The 21,347-nt window shown below is 30.3% G+C and overlaps 2 protein-coding genes across 3 annotated transcripts; both read right to left on the bottom strand.

Moving 5' to 3' along the window:
- Window positions 1–1,157: 1,157 nt before the first annotated feature.
- Window positions 1,158–5,205, bottom strand: LOC11426519 (intracellular protein transport protein USO1). 2 transcript variants are annotated; one of them, XM_024776838.2, is made up of 3 exons: window positions 3,830–5,205; window positions 3,570–3,692; window positions 1,158–2,970 (listed from the first exon to the last, which is right to left on the bottom strand). In XM_024776838.2, the coding sequence occupies exons 1-3, from the start codon at window positions 4,280–4,282 to the stop codon at window positions 1,630–1,632; spliced, it is 1,917 nt and encodes a 638-aa protein (XP_024632606.1). In that variant the 5' UTR covers window positions 4,283–5,205; the 3' UTR covers window positions 1,158–1,629. The 2 variants fall into 2 exon arrangements, with proteins under 2 accessions (XP_024632606.1, XP_003596858.1); XM_003596810.4 differs by having other exon boundaries at window positions 3,570–3,701; window positions 3,830–4,978.
- Window positions 5,206–9,655: 4,450 nt separating this feature from the next.
- On the bottom strand, window positions 9,656–11,022 carry LOC11417523 (F-box protein At2g27310). Its single transcript, XM_003596813.4, has one exon. The coding sequence runs from the start codon at window positions 10,873–10,875 to the stop codon at window positions 9,910–9,912; it is 966 nt and encodes a 321-aa protein (XP_003596861.1). The 5' UTR covers window positions 10,876–11,022; the 3' UTR covers window positions 9,656–9,909.
- Between the last annotated feature and the right edge of the window lie 10,325 nt (window positions 11,023–21,347).

The following is a 21,347-nucleotide window of genomic DNA, read 5'->3' as shown; positions in this document are numbered from 1 at the left end:
TAAATGGGTGTTAAATTAAGAGAGAGAAAATAATGTGGAGTGTTGGGAATTGAAAAAGTGGGTGTTAAGGGTTGTTGAATATATTTTGCCATTGTAAATGGTCTTAGAATTTAAGTTAAGTTGAAGTTAACTTTACAAAAATGGTTTATAAGTGAGATAACTTGTTAAATCTTTTTTGAGATCACATGATTCACATCTCATCTAATACATGATTCAAAGAATCCAAATGAGATTAACTCGATACAATTATGCGACCATGCGAACATGTCAGAGTTCCATACGTTTACATCGTTCACTGTTTGTTGATACAGACTTGTTGGTGGCAACTGGCAAGAAAAGTAGCTTTATTAAAGCACAAAGCTAACTAAAAGAAAAATAATGCCCGAAGTTTAGTCTTTGTTTACTTGCATCATACGTTAACGTTGAAACGAATAAATAAGGAAGAAGGATTGGAAGATTTGAACTTATATATATATATATATATATATATATATATATATATATATATATTAAGCACCCAAATTTCCATCTCCAATTACCAGTTAAAATTTGATTAGAAAATAATATAGATAATGTTACCTGACCTGTTATCTATGAAGCTCGAATACTCTAAATACGAAGACGTATCCATATTAAATATGTATTGGATACCGATACTCCGTAGATATATACCTACGGAGTATCAAAATTTATAGGATATTTTTAATTAAAATATATTTTAATTTAAAAAATATATTTTATCAGATATTTATAGGATATTCGACAGATACCCACAAATACTTAGAAGATACTTCAAATATATGTATCTTGGAAAACAATGAAGGGTAAAAAAGTGAGATTGTGTTGTGAGAATTCAATGGAGATGTACATGATTCAATCAATATAACTGTTTTTCGATTAATCAATTACAAATTATGTTTTTGTTGGATGAGAGTAACGACAGAGACAGGTAATTCAATCAATCAATATTAAACAAATTTTGTTTTGAGTTTTTTTATTGATGCATTTGTTGACGTCCTAATATATGAATGAAAATAGTTTAGGTTTGATTTAGTTTAACACAACTTTAGGTAAATTTTGAGAATATGTTTGTCTAAACTTTGTGCTGAATATAAACTCTCCATGAATTTGTCAAAAAATAAACTCTCCATGAAAAATAAATAGTAACATAAGAACAGAAATTGAATAACCTTTCAATATGATACTAACGCTAGCCTATAAAAAATAAAAAAAAAGGGTTAATAGTGTTTTACCCCCTGTAATATAGGTCATTTTCGGTTTTTTCCATGTAAAATATTTTTTTTGGATTCAGTCCTTGTAATTTGAAGATTTTTTGGTTTTAGACCTTCATGAAAAAAATTTCCCCCTGTAATTTGAGGAAATTTCAGTTTACCCCCCTGCAATTTGAGCAAATTTCGGTTTACACCCTATTAATTTGAGCAAATTTCGGTTTACCCCACTGTCATATCATCAATTTTGTACAGTCAAAATTCATGAAGGTCCAAAACCAAAAAACTTCAAATTACAAGGACGGAATCCAAAAAGAAAATTTTACAGGAGGGAAAACTCGAAATTACCTATATTACACAGAGGGGTAAAGCACGGTTAACCCTAAAAAAAATTATCCTTTCATTTTCTTCGTGCATAATCTTTCTTCATATCATGTCCCTCCAAAGCCAGGGCATTCTCCTCAGCTTCCCCATCAATGTACCTCAAACTCAAAAGTTTACCACTTTCTTTATCAAAATCTGGAAATGATATATGGTCTCTTAGACTCATAGGCTTATAGGTATAACCCTCATTTTCTTCTTGTATTTCATCTCCAAAAATAAATTCAATTGATTGTCCACTTTCAAGCTGATCAAAACTTTCTTGAATATTTATACCAACAAAGTCCTTCTTTTTAGTACTATTTGTAGTTCCCTTGTTGAAGCAAATACTTCCCCAATCTTTAAAAGATCTTCTCCCTATATCTTTATCAATTGAAACTCTTTTTGCCTCAAAAAGTGGAATATTCTCACAAGAAGAACTCCACTTGTAGCTTTTTTTGTCATTGTCCATATTCAATTCAATTGATTGAAGATCACTCTCAACTGACTCATCTTCATGCTCAATTGAATTATTATCTTCATCTAGATTTTGGAATTCCAAAAATGTTTTGTTCAAATAGAATTCAAGATCCTTGAGTTTCTTAAGCCCTGGATTAACATCAATATCATCACCTTTCTCTTCTTCTTTATTTCTTATAAAGTTCTCAAGCTCATTTCTTAGAATTTCTAGCATTGCACTTTTCTCTTCAAATTGATATTTGGCTTCTGAGAGCTTCATATGGACTCGTTCTTCGCGCAAAATGTCGGCTAACTGAAGCATTTCTCTCTCCTTTTCAACTTCTTCTCGAACTTTCTCCGATTCCCTTTTCAGTTCCTCTACTTGTGCTCTATCTTCTCCAACGCCTTTGGCTAATTCATCACAAACTTGCTCCAAAATCTCTTTAGCCCTTTTCTCCATTTCGTGTTCCTTAGAGAGTTTTGAATAGGAATCTTTTATGTTCTCCATTTCTTTGGAAATCTTCATGTTCAGTCTCTCAGTTTGCCTCCTTATCTTCTTCTCAAATTCAAGCTCTTGCACTATGCTCATTTTCACCTCGCGAATCTTCTCACTTTCTTTTCTTTTCCAAGCAATCTTTTCTTCTTCAAAATGCTTCATGAGATACTCGATATTGTTCTGGTTGGAGCTTTGTTCTTGAATGAATTGATCGATTTGGTTGCAGGCACGATCAAGCTCGTTACTCATAGCCAAGATGAGGGGCATGCTTCTCAACGAATGCTTCTCTTCAACAACAATTTGACTTAACACCTTTAGAAGCTTCTTCGATGTAGATATACTGCTTTTAGCTTCCTTAAGACGGTTCTTGACTCCAACCTTACATTTACCACAATTCTTCTTGTGTTTTGGCTTATTGCTAACCTTCTGCATTTCAACATAGTTTAACTTGATCCTTCTCAACCGTGACCAAAATAAATAAGTATAGATGAAATCATAATATAATATGTATTATTATTCTTGATAGAAGTAAAATGGAAATTATATTGATAAAGAGAGAATGAACTGCATTAATGCATACATAAGGTTTATATGGTCAATAAGAAGAACAACTAACTTGTGTAACAAACTAATATAACTAACTTTTTTCTTTGACAAAACTAATATAATTAAGTTTTATATATAATAATATGTTAAGTGTATGTTTGGATTGGGGAATTTAGCAAAAAAAAACACGTTGACACGCCGTGATTTTGTTGAAGCTCTAAATTGTAGCTTTTGTCAATCATAGTAGTTCAACGTGATTCTATTGTATTACCGTCAACTAAAAAGTGCGTGACCATCAAAGTGAACAAATTTTAAAAATTTCGCAGCCAATTTATGTGTCTATTTGTATTATTGTAACATATCATCATGTTCATCATTAGTTAATCTAATAAAAAAATGGTATAGTAAATGATGATCAAGCATAATGAAATATTGTACCACATTTCTAATTGGTTACTTAGATTCATTACAAAACTTACCTCTATTAAATCAGCATTGCAACCAGCATCCATGCCTCTAAAGTAGGGATCAACAAAGTGAAATTGATGAGATAAATCTGACACATTTCTTTTGCAGCCATCAACTTCAATACCTTTTGTTCTCTGCTTTACCTTAATCATATTTGTAAAAAAAAAAAAAAAAAGATTTCATTTCACCATTGGACTAATTAAGTTTATTCACAATTCACATTTGAAAACAATAAAATCTACAAAACTTCTATATGAATTTAGTAATTTACCTCTGAGAAAGGACTAACCAATGGATCTAACTTTTGTGGTCCCAACAACACTGATCTACATAACCTCTCAACTTTGTCTCTTTCCTTATTGCTTTTCATTGATTCCTTCTTGATCCTTGAAGGAGTTAAATCATTGATTTCCCAAAGTGTAGCAGCAAGTTTTCTAGCAGACACAGAAATTTCTTTCTTCTCTTTGAAGGGTAATCCAGTACGTGAAGAATGCAAAGCTGTCTTTTTCATAGCATGGTGATGATGAGTTGCCATAGAAGGTGACTTTGAGCTTGTTTTCCACATAGGTGCTGGTGTATTGTACCCACTTTTCTTTCCCATCAAAATGGCTCTCTTAAATCTATATCTTCTTGAAAAGGGTGATGAAGAAGAAGTGGAGGAACAACCTCGTTTTCTGATCTTGTTATGTTTCTGTTTAAGATGTTTTGTCTGACACGAGGACATAATGGAAATTGTGAAACAAAAAATCAGTGAGCAAATATCTCAAATTTGTAAGATTTATTGCATCATATGTAAATAGTGATGATTCTAATGGGAAAAAAGGTCCGCGATTGCGATCTTGGCCAGCGATATAATATTTGATCGCAATATCTAGAATTGTGACGCGATCGCAACTGCAATTTAAAAACATGAGGTTAGGAAGGTGTTTGGTTTGGATGCAAAAGTTTTATGGGAGGAATGTTTGAGTGAGTTCAAGTTGAGGTCATCATCATGGGCTTTTTCCAATGTTTTGGTAAGAAGGAACTATTAGCATTGAAGTTAGTGTAAAGTGGGTTGTGAAAGATCATGTATACTTGTTCTTTTTGGTCCTAGAATAGCGTTATTTGAATGTGTAAAGGGATTTGAGGACCAAAAAAGTGGGAATATGTCAACATATATTGGAAGATACGTTAAGGGTTAGCAATAAATTGAAGCTTTAAGTTGATTGAGAGGGAAAGGAAAAGGGATCAGAGAATTATGAAAGTGAAAGAAGAATGAGAAGAAGATATGAAGAAAAGTGGTCACTATTCAATGGCCATTTGGTTAGTTAGAAGTTAGAAAAAGTGATATACTATAGTACTATTTCTCCTATTAAAATGTCAATGATTTGCTCAATAGGTGTCATGAAGAAAAAAACAAATATTCTAATAATGTCATGAAAGAAAGTTAATTGTAATTCAAATAATTCTTCTCATTGGAGCATAGTCAAGATATACACTAATTGATACATTGAATGTTCAATAATGGTGGTTTGATGATAGTGATTTGATAATTATAAGACAGATTCTATTAACATGCATCTTGCAGAAAAACATATTAACATAATCCATCCAAGTGTGTCAACGAGTCATCAATTAGTAAAGTGTCCTATTGAACTGAGAAAAAATTATTTAAAATGTTGAACTAAACACTAAAGCTTGTTTGGTGTGCAGATAGAATAGGCATATTATGATATAAATTATATTATGTGTTTGATTCGTACTTGATAAAAATTATGATTTCATTCTTTTACCATGTCATACATTTGGTATACTATTTGATGATGAAAAAGAATTTATTAGTGACCACAATATGAATACAATGACGACCAATATTTACCCTTATAAGCTGATAAAATTCTTTTCATTACTAAAGAGTTTACCTTAAAAACATTGTAGTGTACTACATCCAAAATTCCAATTAATCATTTATCCAGAAGGGCACGAGGTAGGGCCCATGCAAGCAAGCTCAACATTGAGGAAGTCATCACTGGATTTTGATGTTTAACAAATCCAATGGTCAGAAAGAAAACTAAACGACAGTGTCTCATGGCTGATGCATGGCATGGAGACCCCGCCACCACTCCTTTTATTCATTTCCCGATCTCATCTAGAGGTTTTGGCTACAAGGGAGCAATGTCTGCCCATTCATGACATATCTTGTGTTTTTTGCTAAACTGATATTCAGTTTAGTAACTATATCTTCTTATCTAGTCTAGGGCCAAGCAACCCAAGCAAGTGCTTTAAGCCTCAAAATTTTGGATGGAAAAAATTCCCCTAAAAAATTAATTGGGTTATAATTATATTATATGACAATAAATTACAGATATTTGCATAACTTAACTAATTATCAAAACGGCCTTTATTACTCTTGTCATGAATTCAAATTTTGGTCTCCACAAAATTGATTTTATATAAATATTATGTTGTCCCGTGAGCGTAGCTCAGTTGGTAGGACAATGCATTATTATATGTAGGGGTCGGGGTTCGAACCCCGGACACCCCACTTATTCACCAGGTGAATTCTAGCCATTAGGCTACCTGACCCAAAAAAAGAAAAAATTAATATTCTATTAAAAAAATACTTTTAAAATCCACATTAAAATTTTTGCTTTAGACCTTTTATTATGTTAGACTGGCCTTGATCTAATCCTTTCTCGCATAATGTATTGCCCACCATAAATAAATGAATCCGTGTTCAAGGTGTAAACCATAACGAAGGTGTTTGACATCTCGTTATGCATGGAACTTGGTCCTGGGCAAGTGTTTGAAGAGAACTCCTGTTCTTATTTAGGTAACCATCGTTTGGTGCTTATGGCTCAGAACAAAGTTATTTTTCAAGACGGGGTTGCGAATTATAATTCGATAATCATATCTCAAATCAAAATGGTGCCATGGGGTGGTTTGTTGATAGAGCTGGTAGGGAATCTGATTTAGTGTATTCTGGTTGATTTAATTGTCCTTTAAAATGTCCATCTGGTTGTTACTTTGAACTTCAAAATAAATTGATGTATGCACTTTGAACATTGATATGGAATGGAATATCTCTTATATAATAAAATTTCTCTTTGTTTATAAAATAATAAGAATAAGAATAATATAAATCTAGCATTTTTAAAGTGCAAAATCACTAATAATTGTTCATAAGATTATATAGAAAGGAAAAAAAAAAATCTAAATTGAAACTAAGTATAACCATTCAAAACAACATGCATATATTGTTAACGAAAGAGTTTGTTTTATGACTTGTTAACGAAAATTGTTTCTGAATACACAAGTCAACTTCTATCTTCTTCTTTTTTTGACGGCAAAGTCAACTTCTATCTTCATGTTCTCTTATCTCATGTATGTTAAGACCATTCACAATTGATATATCTTTTTAGAACATTTTTAAGTAATTCATCTCGTAAGTCAATGTATGAATATTCCATGTTAAATAATGCTTTCAACACACATTTTTTAACATGATCTCTTTTATTAGTTAAAATTTACAAAGATCTCGTTAAATCATGTAGATCTTCATAAATTTGATAAGACACATGTGAATTTTAACCAATAACCTAAGAGTGTATTTAAAAATATGTATTAAACATGTATCCTTAACACTCATCTTTCATGTTATTGAATAAAATCAAACAGTCTTCATGATTCAACAGTGATAATAGATTGAACTTTTACAAATACTTTGATTAAAAGTTCACTTAATTATATAATGGAACGTTTTGACCTTAGTGCTTGGTGGCATTATTATTTTGATAAGATAAGAAAATTGATGTTAAGAATAGAAGTTATAGAATACTTGAATGATTCCTTAAAAAAAAAAAAAAAAAAAAAAAAAAAGATAAATTATCGAAGTTCTAGTGGCCACATTCGTCAATCTCTCATCATCCACATGTTCAGGTTGTTGAGAAACGTCCATATTTTAAACATTGCCAACAAGGCAAAACAAGATACTCCAGATTTTGTTCTATGTTTCCTTCACAAGATGCTAAAGATGTGTTATTTATATCATTCACAACAAAAATGTGTTATTATTTCTTATGAAAATTCAAGGACCAACATGAAACATCCACATTTAAGTGCCTTTTTCATGTGGGGAAATAATTGAAACAGACAAGTTCAACAACAGCTAAAACAATCTTATTTACTATTATTATTATACAGCAAAGGAGGCTATACTAGACAGACTTTTCCAAGCAACAAGAAAGGAAAAAGCAAGACAAACCCACAACTTTCTCCCAATCATTATATTGGTGCTATTTTTATCTATTTTTCTTATAGAAGAAGGAAAGAACTAAGTAATAAGCCTCAAGGTGCTATACATCAAAATGTAACTTCAGACTAAGAGAAGAGCATGAGAATCTACAATAGTCCAATTAAATTAGCCATTGTGATCAAGTTTGCTAGAAGATCCGCACAACTATTGGCTACTCTATAAATATAAGATATTTGGACAATCGAATCTTAAAGTTGAGAGAATGAAATATCTCATCCAAGATAGATTGGAGAACGACGATGAATGTGGTACCACTACAAGAAAAAAGGTTTTTGACAGCGATATATGTCGTTGAGAAAAATGCAACGTTGCTGCGAAATGTGTTTTTCCCAGCGAAAAAAATATCGTTGCATGTCGTTGGCATAAGTTCTGTTGCGAAAAGTTTTGCATCGACATTTGATGTCGCTGTGAAAACTAAAGGTTTTGCAACGACAATTATTGTTGACTTACGTTACATGTCACAATGACTATATTCGTTGCGATAAGTTGTTAAGCCGGATGTCATAACCGGGGTAGTTATGAGAACATACAAAGGCGCCGAAACAAGGCGGAACACCTAGAGGCCAAACCAACCCAAAGGTCATGCCAAACCCACCTATACAAAGGAAATGTGCCTACACCACATCACTATCCTGCTAAAACAGACAACAACCAATACAGTAGGAACATAACTAGCCTAAGCTTGATATAACCAAACTAACTACCCCAAAAACAGAACCACTGCACAAACAGCAGCCGAACCCTCACACCAGAAAACATGAAACACCAGTAAGTTTGGATTATTAACCAATTGCAAAAACGAATTCTCAACAAATGCATTAAACCATGTCTCCACCAATCCATCTCAACTCCAAATAAAATTTGGTTTAGGCCTACACAAACTAATGTCGTGCCGAAAATAATTTTTTAAGTTATCACTGACAAATAAAAATTAGAGTCAAATAAAATAAAAACTATATTAAAACATCAATATTTTTTTAGGGGATTTATATTTATTTTAAATAGTTGAAGTATTAAATCATTTATATTAAATTTTTTTTTTACGAATATATGAACTTTTTTTTGTTAATAAGAGTTTACTAAGTGTATATTTTAAGAAAGAAGAAGTTGACTATGGGGGAAATCAATATTTGGTTAGGTCTAAAATAAACTAATATTTGGTTAGGCCTAAAGAAACGTGACGTCGAATAAACTAATATCTTTTTGCATCGACGGGCTTTAGTATATGGGACAATGGAAAATTTTCCCATCTTAGATCAATTTTGTCTATTATTACTAGTAGAATCAATTTTGCTATATTCCAATTCATACCCTGGTTCAAAAACATGATAGATGTTCAAAAACTTTACCTGAAATTAAATAACTTTCATAAATTAAAAGTACATGCTTCATATTTGAGGGCATCATTCTCTTAAATTGGATGGTTTAGAAAAATAATGTTACAAATCAATTCGAATTCTGATTTCACAACTAATCCACTGCACATAACTATTCATTTTCATGTGTTTTCATATTCAAAATCTATAGCAAACACACTCAGAAGTTAAAATCATGTAAATTCTTACACAATATCTCTCTTACCAGCATTACTCTTAATGTGCTTAACCATAGTATATCAATCAAAAGAAGAAATGATTCAACAAATTTTGAAATAAGGAGTGTTATTTGAACAACTATTTGATTGATAACTTTTGGGACAATCATAATTTACAAAGAAAAAGTAATTATTGACACAAAAACTAAAGCAATTGAGAGATAAAGTAAAAAATAATATGAATATAAAAGAGAAAGTTGTCACAAAAATTATCATAAAATAGATGTTCAAATATCATTTCTCTTTTGAATTTCCAATACATACATTTATAGTGTACTATTGTATAATAATAGTTGTATAATGTATATGTTGGTTGCCTTTGTATTACAACTTTTCACTTCCTCTTTTTTCTCTATCAACCTTAATTAGTAGTAATATTTTACGCTATCTATTCCCACCCCTACATGTACAAGGTAAAAAAATCCCAAAGTAAACTTACTTGTAAGTTGTAATCAAGGTGTAATCAAACCCAAAACCTCACAAATCGAAAAAGAAAAGCAAAAACAACAATGGCAACCACCATAATAATCATATCCATAACCCTCTCTCTCCTCAACTTTTTCTCTCTCCTCTCTCTCTTCCTCCCACAAAACTCCTCAAACCTCTTCTTCTCTCTGTCAATATCCACTTTCCACCTCTCACCCTTCTCCATAGCCCCAACCAAAATCCCCAAACTATCCCTCCCAATCAAATGTCTTCCATCCATATCCTCCATACTAAAACTCACCCCAGTCACGTGCATCTCACCCCCAACTTTCCCACAGCACGTGACCTTCACCATACACTGCACCATTCCCATTACCGTACCATATAAAACCTCTAACTCCCCCGTAAGCCAATGTCTTCTAACTGTTACCGGTAACCGGCTTGACAAGTTAACCGAACGCTTACGTGTCGGTTCAATAATAATCCAACTAAGACTCAAATTTTGTTCTAACCATTCAACGACGTCGTTTTGTTCAAACTTAATATTTGTTTCAATAATTTCATTTGGTTCTAGAATTTCAATCCATAGAGGTGAACAAAGAAACCATCCTTTATGTGTTTCTGTTCTTAGAAGCTTTGAAAAGACAGGTCTGCCCTTGTAATATAAATCAACTGCGGAGAATAATTCCTTCGGAGCAGATAAAGCCAATGAAGATGAAGAAGAAGTATCTGAAGATGAAGATGAATAATGGATGGACGGGAAGGAGTCGGAGAAGATGGAGCGATGAGAGGATGGGAAGGTGGAGATGAGTGACGTGGCGGAGGGGTTATTGAGAGATGGCCATGTGGAGGTGATGATTTTTTGCCATAGGTGGTGTTCTGTGCAGAGGTTGTGAAGGTGGGTGGCGGTGGAGGAGACGGAGGTGAGTGATGTGCCGTCAAGTCGGGAGAGGATGTGGGATTGGAGTATGTAGGGGTGGATGGTGGTGATTGGTGAATCCATAAATGAATATGTATGTTATTAGGTTGATAGTTTGTGTTGGAATATTGGAAGGGTTTTAGGAGGAAAAGGATGAAGATTTTGTGTTGTGTGAGAAATGAAAGTGTGGAGAGGGGAAGAGATGTGTGGGTTTTATATAGGTGGATAGTATATTGATTTACTGTAGTAGTGTGAGAACTCCCCTTCTTCACTTGTGTGATTTTTAAATAGCTATTTTGTAAATTGTTTACGAATAATACTTACTCATTGTAAAAAAAAAATATGGTGATAGGTGGTGAGGGATTAGGAAAGGGACGTTATTTGCGTGTTCAGTGGCAAATACAAACAATTTGAGGAAATAATGTAGTCAAGAGTCAAGAGTGGCTGTTAATTAGTTTAGTTTAGTGGTAATGAAGTTGGCGTAATCCCCGTTACGCGAATAATAATATTTAAATTCCTCTTTGTTTGATTGGAATCAGCTAAGATATTTCCTTCTTTTTGGATTTTTCTTGATTGGGTTTGTTAGTCAATTTTTTCCATTGATTAATGGATAAATACTAACAACTTGCTTAAATAATGATTCACGAAGCTCTTTTTTGGACAACGATTTATGAAGTTTTCAGAATTTTTTGGATATGCATTAGCTTTGCCTTTTCCTAATCGGTAAACCGTGTTCATTGAATTACCTTTTTTATGTGTACGCATCTTCTAAACAAGGACGGCCCCATATATACTTGTACGTGGGTCTTGACCCTTACTATTTTTTAAAGAAATAAAATAAAATAAAAATTTATACTTATATACCCTATGAAACAAAAAGAGGAAATAAAAAATGGCAGTAAAGTTTGATTAAGTCATTAAGGTCTACACAATAAATTATAAAAACAAATATATCTGGTTAATAATTGCTAAGTTTTAATGTCGTGATCTGAATTCGAATTCGGGATTCTTGACTTATGTGTGTGAGTTTTTAAAGCAAATACTTTTACTCCATCTATCTATCAATAAATAAAATTATTGATATTTTATTTTTACCAAATCAACATATTGCAGAACAAGAAACCCAATTTCAATAAAAAAACAAAATTGAGAAACCGTGATTTTTTTAATTCGTAAAAGAAACAACAACCACGTGTCGCACCAGAACCGAGAGCTTTGATTTCTTTCTCAACTTGTTGATTTTGCAGAAAGTCATGTACAAAAAAAAAAATTAACCGATGTTTTTTCATTTGACTATCTTATTAGTATCAATTCCCCTAACTTTTACTATAAGCTAGTTTATTAGCTTATAACAACAATTAATTCATATTGGTAAATTTTTTGGGGAAATTGATACTAATAAGATAGTTGATTGAATTTGTAGTGTTTCATAAAATTAATGGTTGAACTAACTGATAAACATAAAAGTATATAGTTTTATTGATGTTTAACTTTTAAATTTAGATAGTAAAAGTAAAATTTCAATAAAGAATGTCACATTATAAATTATAGGGTCAAACGCTACTTGAAGTACGTAGGTTATAAAAAATAAAAATAAATAAATAAATAAATTACACTTCTCTTTCCTATGAAAAATTTGAATTACACTCTTCTTTTCTCTTAAGTTAAAATATATATTCAATTCCGTGAAGAATTAAAAACTTAGACTAAACTATAAGTTATACTCTAAAAGATGTTTGAGTTACAATCATCTTGTTTAAAATATATATTTCATTCTAACATAAATAAATATTTTTATAAAATCTACTAGCTTTGAGCCATCATTTATAAAAAAAAATAATTCATTTTCTTTTAATTACGAAACGTCAATTAAATTTAAATATTTATTATTAATTTAGTGGCTAATAACATAAAATTCATTTTTAAATACCCCCTCTTAAAAATTTGTCATATTTGATCAGGTTTATTAAGTTTTCTAATATCTTAATTTTATTTTGTATTGTTTTCCATATATAAATTCCGAATGTTGAAGAGTCTCACATCGAATAAGAGATGATTCAAACATGTGTTTATATGTAGGGACAATCTTCACTCGTAAGTCGGTTCTGTAGGGTCGTTTTAGGTTCAACCACAAGTTATAAGATGATCTCAAAGCATCCTCCAAATCTATTTATGTGAAGATTCTCAAATCTATTTATGATAAGATCGAGAAAATCCAACGTATTTTCATGTGGGGAAATACTGAGCACGGGAGAAAGGCTCACCTTATAGAGTGGGATATATGTTGTCAACAAAAGCTTAATGGCGAATTAGGGATAAAAAAAAAACATATATGATTGAGGTTTTTCTCATAAAGATGCTTTCGAACTTTATTCAAAAATCAGATGATCTTTGGTGTTGAATGCTTCTTAGAAAATATGGGAGAAGTTCTTATTTTAGTTTAGTTTGCATTTCTCAACCTTTTGATTCTCGATTATAGATAGCTTTCTCAGGGTTCTTGAACGACTTTCAGTGGCATGTGGTGAGGAAAATTGACAATGGTAAAAATATCAATTTATGGTTGGATAAATGGGTTTCATATCATTAATGTGAGAATTTTGAGTGAAAACATTCAGAATGTCATTCCATCAAAAAAAAAAAAAACATTCAGAATGTCATTGTGAATCAAGTGCTTGCTTTACTAGCTCCTACTAGCTCCTAAAGCTGCGGATGATATCTATTTGTTGGGGTGGGGAGCTACTAGCACCCACCATTTTTACGTTCATTGGACTTACACTTTTTAAAATAGAACTTCTTACTTTAAACACTTAAAAGAAGTCGCACATATATACATCATTTATTTCATGAAATGTTTATATTACTAAACAACAATTTCTCCAACTCAACAAGTCACTCATTTTTATTTTTAGTAAATGGTAAATTATTGAATAGATTATTTTGATTCATATATTAATACAATACAAACAAAATTTATCCGATTATTTTCCCACTGTTTCGTACGGTAATTTTTGAGGCTGGTTGATGTAGACCGATGAAGAGCCCGAGTTCATACGTAAAACTAAGTTGGGCCATTCTAATTAATTTCATTAGTGGTAATTAATGTGGTATCCCCATTGTCAAAATTAAACTTTGTTTCAAAACAATAAATAAACAAGCTACTAATACTTTTACATCAAAAATAAAAATATAGCAATACTTTTTTTTTTGTTGCTAAACACAAATTGTGATATATTGACCATTGACAACTAAATTTTTTGATTGAAACGTGTGTGAACTTTAGTTTCTTCGCGTACATAAAAATTATTGATTTAACATTAACAGTGAGGAAAAGTGCATGAGATTTGCATTATCTATTAGTCAATTGAATGTGTCAATATCATCATCCTTAGGTCCCACGAAAATCTTTAAATCTTCCTTGCGTAAAATAATCGACCATACACGCGCACACGTGCTATTATATTACTATACCAGTGTACTTTTTTTTTTCTTTTAATTTTATTTGTATACCAAGTGTTTATAATACATTTGTCGTATAATTGAAAGTGAAAAGATCGGTTTAAAATCATGTATTCTCTTTTCTAATTGATATAACTTTTGATCTGGTTGATGATTCTAGAGTGTGATCTGCATTTTTGTTTATGCACAATACTCTCTCTGATAACTATTATTAATAAAAAAAAAAATTATTTGTGTTTATTGAATGATGGGTTAAATATGTTTTTGGTCCCTATAAAATTGGACCTTTTAAGTTTAGTCTTTATTTAATTTTAACAGTTCTTTTAGTCCCTAAAAAAAATTGTGCACCCAGAATTAGTTCCTCCTAAATTCTAATTTGTTTAATTTATGCTTAAACTCTTGAGTTTTTGAACAATTTTTTGCAGGACGTGTTAAGAATATTACTAAAAGTTTCTCTGTAAAAAATTGTCGCAAAATTTGATTTTTACATCCAGATTTTATTAATTTTATCTTTAACATTTGTCGTTTTAAAAAATCCATATTTAATTTGTTTTATGTTACAAAATTCTAAATTTTAGAAAATAAACATTTCATAGTGTTCTAAACTTGTCTAAAAAAAAATCTTTCAAAAATTTAAGAGTTCGTAATTTTACAGGGACTAAAAAACCTATTAAAATTAAGCAAGGACCAAACTTAAAAGTTTGTAATTTTATAAGGACTAAGAACATATTTAACTCTTGAATGATTGTCCCAAGTTTATCATTAAAGTGATTTTTTCTTATAATATTGATCGAAGAGAGTAATAGGATTGAGTCTGGTCCATTTTGAGCTTGGACTTCTGAGTTGCATGGTACACTACCATTTTCAATTAATCAATATGACATAGACACATGAATTGAACCATTAATTCTTAGCTATGTGGAACGCTACCATTTCCTAATAATCAACAAGACATAGACACATGAAATGAACCATTATTTATTAGAAACATTCTATTCACTCTTGCTCACATTTACTCTTATATTTGATGAAATTCATATGGATCTTACCATTTTATGTGAGATTAATTTTTAAAATGTTTGATCCACATGAGTTTCACATAATAAAATAGGAAGTGTTAGAAAGAGTGTTCATAACACTCTTCATAATTTATTATGATTTAGGGAAGATGACATTTTAGTTGAGATTGGCGTATTTTTGAAAATAATTTTTTGGTGTTTTTATAGAAAACACACCCAATTGTTCACTTCAATAATTTATTACCTCTTTATTGATAAGTAAAATTAACACAAATTTGAGAGCTAAGTTTTGTGTATTATGTAATATTTTTTTTTTTAAGTAGCTAGAATTTTACGTATTATGAATAAGTGGTAATGCAGAGTTCAAACTTGAGCCTTTATATATTGCAATCACTGTTCTAACCAACCGAGTTATACTCATGGAAACTTTCGTCTCTTCTTTAACTAGTTGTTTTATTTTTCTAACTTTGTCAGCGATTTGAGATGTTTTGAAAAATAATTTGCATTTTTCTTCTTTAAAATATTTGTAGCAAACTAGGTTTAGATGGTTGAATCTTATACCGACACTCATTGTAACTTGGGTTTGTCCAAAATTTACTCGTTACTCACACATATTATAAAAAGAGAATTGTTGTTCCCACTTTTGGTTTGGCTGTGTCACACGAGTAAATTACTCAAATACCCCTCGGCAGTTAACTGCCGAAGTTTTAGAAATACGGCTGCAGTTAACTGCCGAGGAAAACTTCGGCAATAAATTACCGAGGAAAACTGAAAACTTCGGCAGTTAACTGCCGAGGAAACCTCAAACCTGTTTTGACAAAATCCATAAACTGTCGTTAATAACAAACCTTTTTTTTTTTTTTGACAAAAACCATAAATTATCTTTAATAATATTTATTGATTTTGAATGTTTCAATCATTATTTTGGTACGTTTTAAACAATTGCAATATTATACTTATGTGTATATATCTTAATAAGAATAACATTTAAATCAGTGTAAAAATTAAGCATTTGAATATTGTTTTGCACATTACTTAAATACAAATAACAATAAAAAAATCGTTAAAAAACAACGATTTTTTTTAAGGTATAATATGTTGTTATATTTTCTACATTAAAATAATTGTGTACAAAGATTTTTTTTTATTTAAGTAATTTGCAAAACAATATTCAAATACTTAATTTTTACACTTATTGAAATGTTTTTTGAGGACTTAAATGTTAAGCCTAAAACAAAGAAAAAGGAAATAAAAGAAGAAAATTTCGTGAAAGTTCTTTGAAAATAAAATAGGCAAAAAAAGAAGAAGATCAAATGAGTAATACAATTAAAATAATTGTGAATATTTCCGTAAAAAGGAAATAAAAGAAGAAAATTCCGTGAAAGTTCTTTGGAAATAAAATATTCACTATTGTTGAAGATCAAAGCAGTTATAACAAAAAAAAAAGATTTAAAGGAGTAATACAATTAAAATAAATAAGGAAGGCAAATCATTAAAATTAAAAACGAATTATTAAGAAAAATCAATCAAAAATGATAAAGACCGCGGAATATTCTTAAAGAATTAAAAAAAAAAAAAAAAAACAGATTTGAGGTTTCCTCGGCAGTTAACTGCCGAAGTTTTCAGTTTTCCTCGGTAGTTTACTGCCGAGGGACATTTGAGTAATTTACTCGTGTGACATAGCCAAACCAAATGTGGGAACAACAATTCTCTTATAAAAATCACTTTTGCTATTGCTACGATTTTGTAAGACCTTGAATTTGTTTATATTTTTTTAGACGAGTTGTATCCTAAAGACTCAATAGAATTAAGACAACTTTTAAAACTCAAAACACTTGCGGAGATACTTACAAATCAACCGCTGAAGATATCTTCACGTCAGTCATAATAGTTTAAATCATTTTCTTGTCGGAGATATTTAAACTTATTACCAATTGAATCAATATTTATCGAGACAATACATTGAAATTAGTGATACGAATTGAATTATGGTAGTATTAATTAATTGGTATTCACATCCACTAACAAGACTTTAGATATATAGATAGATAGGGACGCAATTTGCTTGTTGTAGTTGATAGTTGGGGTTTTGGACACTTTTTTCTTCTTCCAAATTGGTAGGGTTCATACCATATACTGTATACTGTATACCAGTCCATCAACTGTGCAATTTGCTCATCTAACAACTTCCGCCATCGTCCAACTATATCTATCTGATCTAATTGTACGCATGTACCTCTCAACTTTATGATTTTAATGCAGTTGCAAAATGAAAATATTTTATACCATCAATCAATTATAGTTTTGTTTATTTGAGATTAAAAGACCCTTTTATTTCTTACGGATTGTAAAAAACTAAATTGAGAATCAATAATTTAGAGAATAATTTTTATTTAAAAGAAAGAGAGAGAAGTTGTTTTATTCTCTAGCATAGCGAAAATCTACTTTTTTCCTAAAAAAGTTCAGTTATGAAAAAAATGATTTTTTTAACAAGCTATTTAAAGTTTTAAACAACTTCTTATTTTCCCTAAAAAAAAACTTCTTATTTGAAGTAATTTTTTTTCTTTTGTTCAGATTCTTCTTTTAAATATATATATATATATATATATATAACAAACGGGCGAAAATTTATGAAAATGATTATTTCACCAAAAATAAATAAAACCAAACAAACTCTAAAAATTTAATTCATCTGTCACAATAACTAAAATCAAAATTTTGAAGAAATTACTAATACCAATTTCTCATTTTAATCATTTTTCTTAGATTCTGATCAATTTAAAATGTATAAACAATCACAATTAATTAATCCCACTAAAAGTTTAATTTAGTAAAAAAAGTTCATTGGTAAGTTATATATAAGTTATATTGTAAATTGCCGATGAAGTTGAAGATTCTCTCAAGTATTACATTTTTGGTGATTCAGTTGGGGACCTCCTTATTTAAACTCGTTCAATGTCTTTTAACACACCAACCGAACTACATACGCAAGACTCGAATCTTACATACAAGTTTGACTATTAAAAAAATTCTAGAAAAATTATCTTAAATGATTCAGTTTTTTACGAATATTATCCATGAACATTAGGATGAAAGATAAGAAATCACTTTCAACTTAACCCGCTGTTATGAGTTCGAATCTAGCCTTATAAATGAAACAAATGATACCTATTTTACGCTAAAAAATTGTTACATATATACTCTCTTATAAATCTCTTTGACAATTTTATTTTTTTTTGACAAAATAAAAGATATTCATTCATTCAATTGTAAGAGTACATCGATATAATGCAAATTCGCTAAAAGCAAAAAGGATGAATCTGTGAACAGGTTCACAACATCCATGTTAATAGCATAAAACGGCAAAGTACAAATGCCTACACATATGACTATATTTAAATCTCTGGAATAACCATGTTTCCGGATCTGCAACGTGGATGACGCCAAAGTCATTGATTGGATCTGCACTGGATCGAAGCTGATCTGACAATCTGAAGTGATCAAATACCTGAGAGAAACAAGAAAAACAAACAACGTCGCACAAAGACAACGAACAACCAACGTCGCACGAAGACGACGAAATCACAAAATAAAAAACAAAATAGATGTGAAATTACTTATTTCAATAAAAGGAAAATAGAAAAATGAGTCAGAGAGGTGATTTTGGGTCAAAAATTGACCCTAAGTCACCATTCTTTGGTGGATGAAGGAGAAGAAACTAGGGCTTGTGTGACAGCTCAAAGGAGAAAGAGGAAAATAATAAAAGATACATAAAAATATCTCTTTGACTATTTGTATAGTTGATTGAGTGTATCGAAATATTTATGTATTTTTAGGCAAAAATTATACGTTGTCGGTACATATAATATAAGTCAAATTCTTATTAAACTCTTAATAATGGCTCCGGCGGATACATCATCAAAGGTAAGTAGTTCATATTGGCTTGTTTAATTGGCATGCATGTGTACCTATCACTTTTAATAATTATTATTTTGATTGAAACTTTAAAGAGATTAATCAATGATGAAAATTAAGATACACTAATTTGGACTAGACGGTTTGGACTTTCTTACAGGCATTGTTCATCTGATCTAATCACTTTCTTATGTGTTTGGTTTAATATCATTATCCCACTTAATTATCAGCACTGTTATATCCTTTTTGAGCTAAGCAAGTATGTGGAGTTGACATGTTTTGCTATTATTTTGTCTGTGGGAAATGAAACCAAACCACGTCTTTTTTCTTTTTATGTTTCTAATTATTTAATAATAATATTGAAATATATTGACAAATTAATAAAACATAACAATCAAAAGTTGAATAAAAAAAAAAATTAAAGTTGTTCAAAGGATAACTATTTTTGTACCTTTTTTTTCGATAGGTGAATAACTTTACTAAGATAAACGTCCGGAGCATAATTAAATTATTCAACTTTGAAGAAAATAAATTATTTTTGTTAAAATCAAACAGATTTGAATTTTTTTTATATCATTGTCAATATTCATTAAAAAGCAAGCAAGTGAACAAGGTGTAATTTATGTTTTTACTTTATTTTATGTTCTGAGGGTGGGTGAAAAGGGCATGAATCCATGACACCATTTTTTAAGGAGCAGAAAAATCATTATTTTTAATTAGTAGTTAGTATTATATAGAAATATTTGTTTTTAACTCTCTTTGATTGATTCTATTGAAAATACGTTTTTAGAAAACCTATGAACGAATCTTTTCCAACGAAAATGCAAGAAAAAAGACATTTGAATGATTAAAAACGTACATCTTTATTGATTCGTCTAGGGCACCAAAAATCTTAGGATTGGCCATGATCTCATGTTCAAATTATTTTTGATTAGTCCATATAGGACTTTGCCCTAACTTCAATTGGATCACTTTCGAATTATTTATTTATAATCTAATTCAACTATTACATTAATTAAATGATGACAGAGAGGTCTCAACTCTCAACATTTCAATGCAAGGTTCACTTTAGAAAACATTGGTTTTACATCGATAAAAATTAATTTAGAGTGAATGTATTATGTCTTTAAATGGTTTTAATAAAAGTAAGTTGAACGTAAAATAATTTATGTTTTGATATATTTTATACAAAATAAATTTTGACTAGAAATAGAACGAAAGATACACACACTAGTCCATGAAAAGATATTTTCGTTTTTGGCTGCGTATGGGTTTCGTTGTTGTTTTTCAATCAATATTGACATTTTATTTTGACATTTCCAATCAATGTTGACATTGAAGTGTAACTGTAAACGCTGACAATTTCATGTCCAAATTGCGACAAGTAAGTACTTCACACGTTTATAATTTGTAAGACCGTCTAGTTGTGGTTAGGAGAAGAGTAGTTTCAATAAACATTACTCTTTGTACGCGGGTTCTATATGTTTTCACATCACTTCTAAAAATCTCAATGTGTGCCTTCTGTTTTTCTGTTTCAAGTAGCTCCATTTATTTTTCTGTTTCAAATTCGATAGCACTTTTATTTTATTCATCATAGGTTCCCCTCCACTTAATCCTATTCAAGATATGTCCAATACTAAATGTGATAGCATTTTTTGTTCTAGAATAGTCTCTTTTTTACAAAAGTTATTATATCAATATGATCCTTCCTTTCTAACAAATTAAACGGAAATTATTACAATGAAATCAATAATAAAATAAATAAACGGTTTAATCTAGAGATAAAAAGATAGGTCTCAGATTGAAAGAAGGTAAATGTCAATTTCTTTGTAAACGTTCTTTGCGGTTTAAGACTTTTCACGCCTTAAACCAGTGCTCGATCTCCTCACCCAAAATTTGTGTTATAAAAAAATAAAATTGACCAATTGAAAAAATAACATCAAGACCTTACAAAAACATATCCTAGCCTTCATTTATTCAATCATCAACAACTGAGATCCACTAATTTTACCGTATAAAATGAATTGTTTCTATTCAGAGAAGCAAAATGCGTTATCACTATTCAGAATTAATCAATCTCACACATATTGGATAAAAAATACTTTAAAAAAAGAAAAAACTACAGTTTACCCCAACATATATTGCATATTCAAATAAAATTATAAA

This window comes from Medicago truncatula, chromosome 2 (genome assembly GCF_003473485.1).
Source record: "Medicago truncatula cultivar Jemalong A17 chromosome 2, MtrunA17r5.0-ANR, whole genome shotgun sequence".
Taxonomy (NCBI): Eukaryota; Viridiplantae; Streptophyta; class Magnoliopsida; order Fabales; family Fabaceae; genus Medicago; species Medicago truncatula.
Note: the sequence above shows the minus strand (reverse complement) of the source record. Positions and strands in the feature narration are given on the sequence as shown.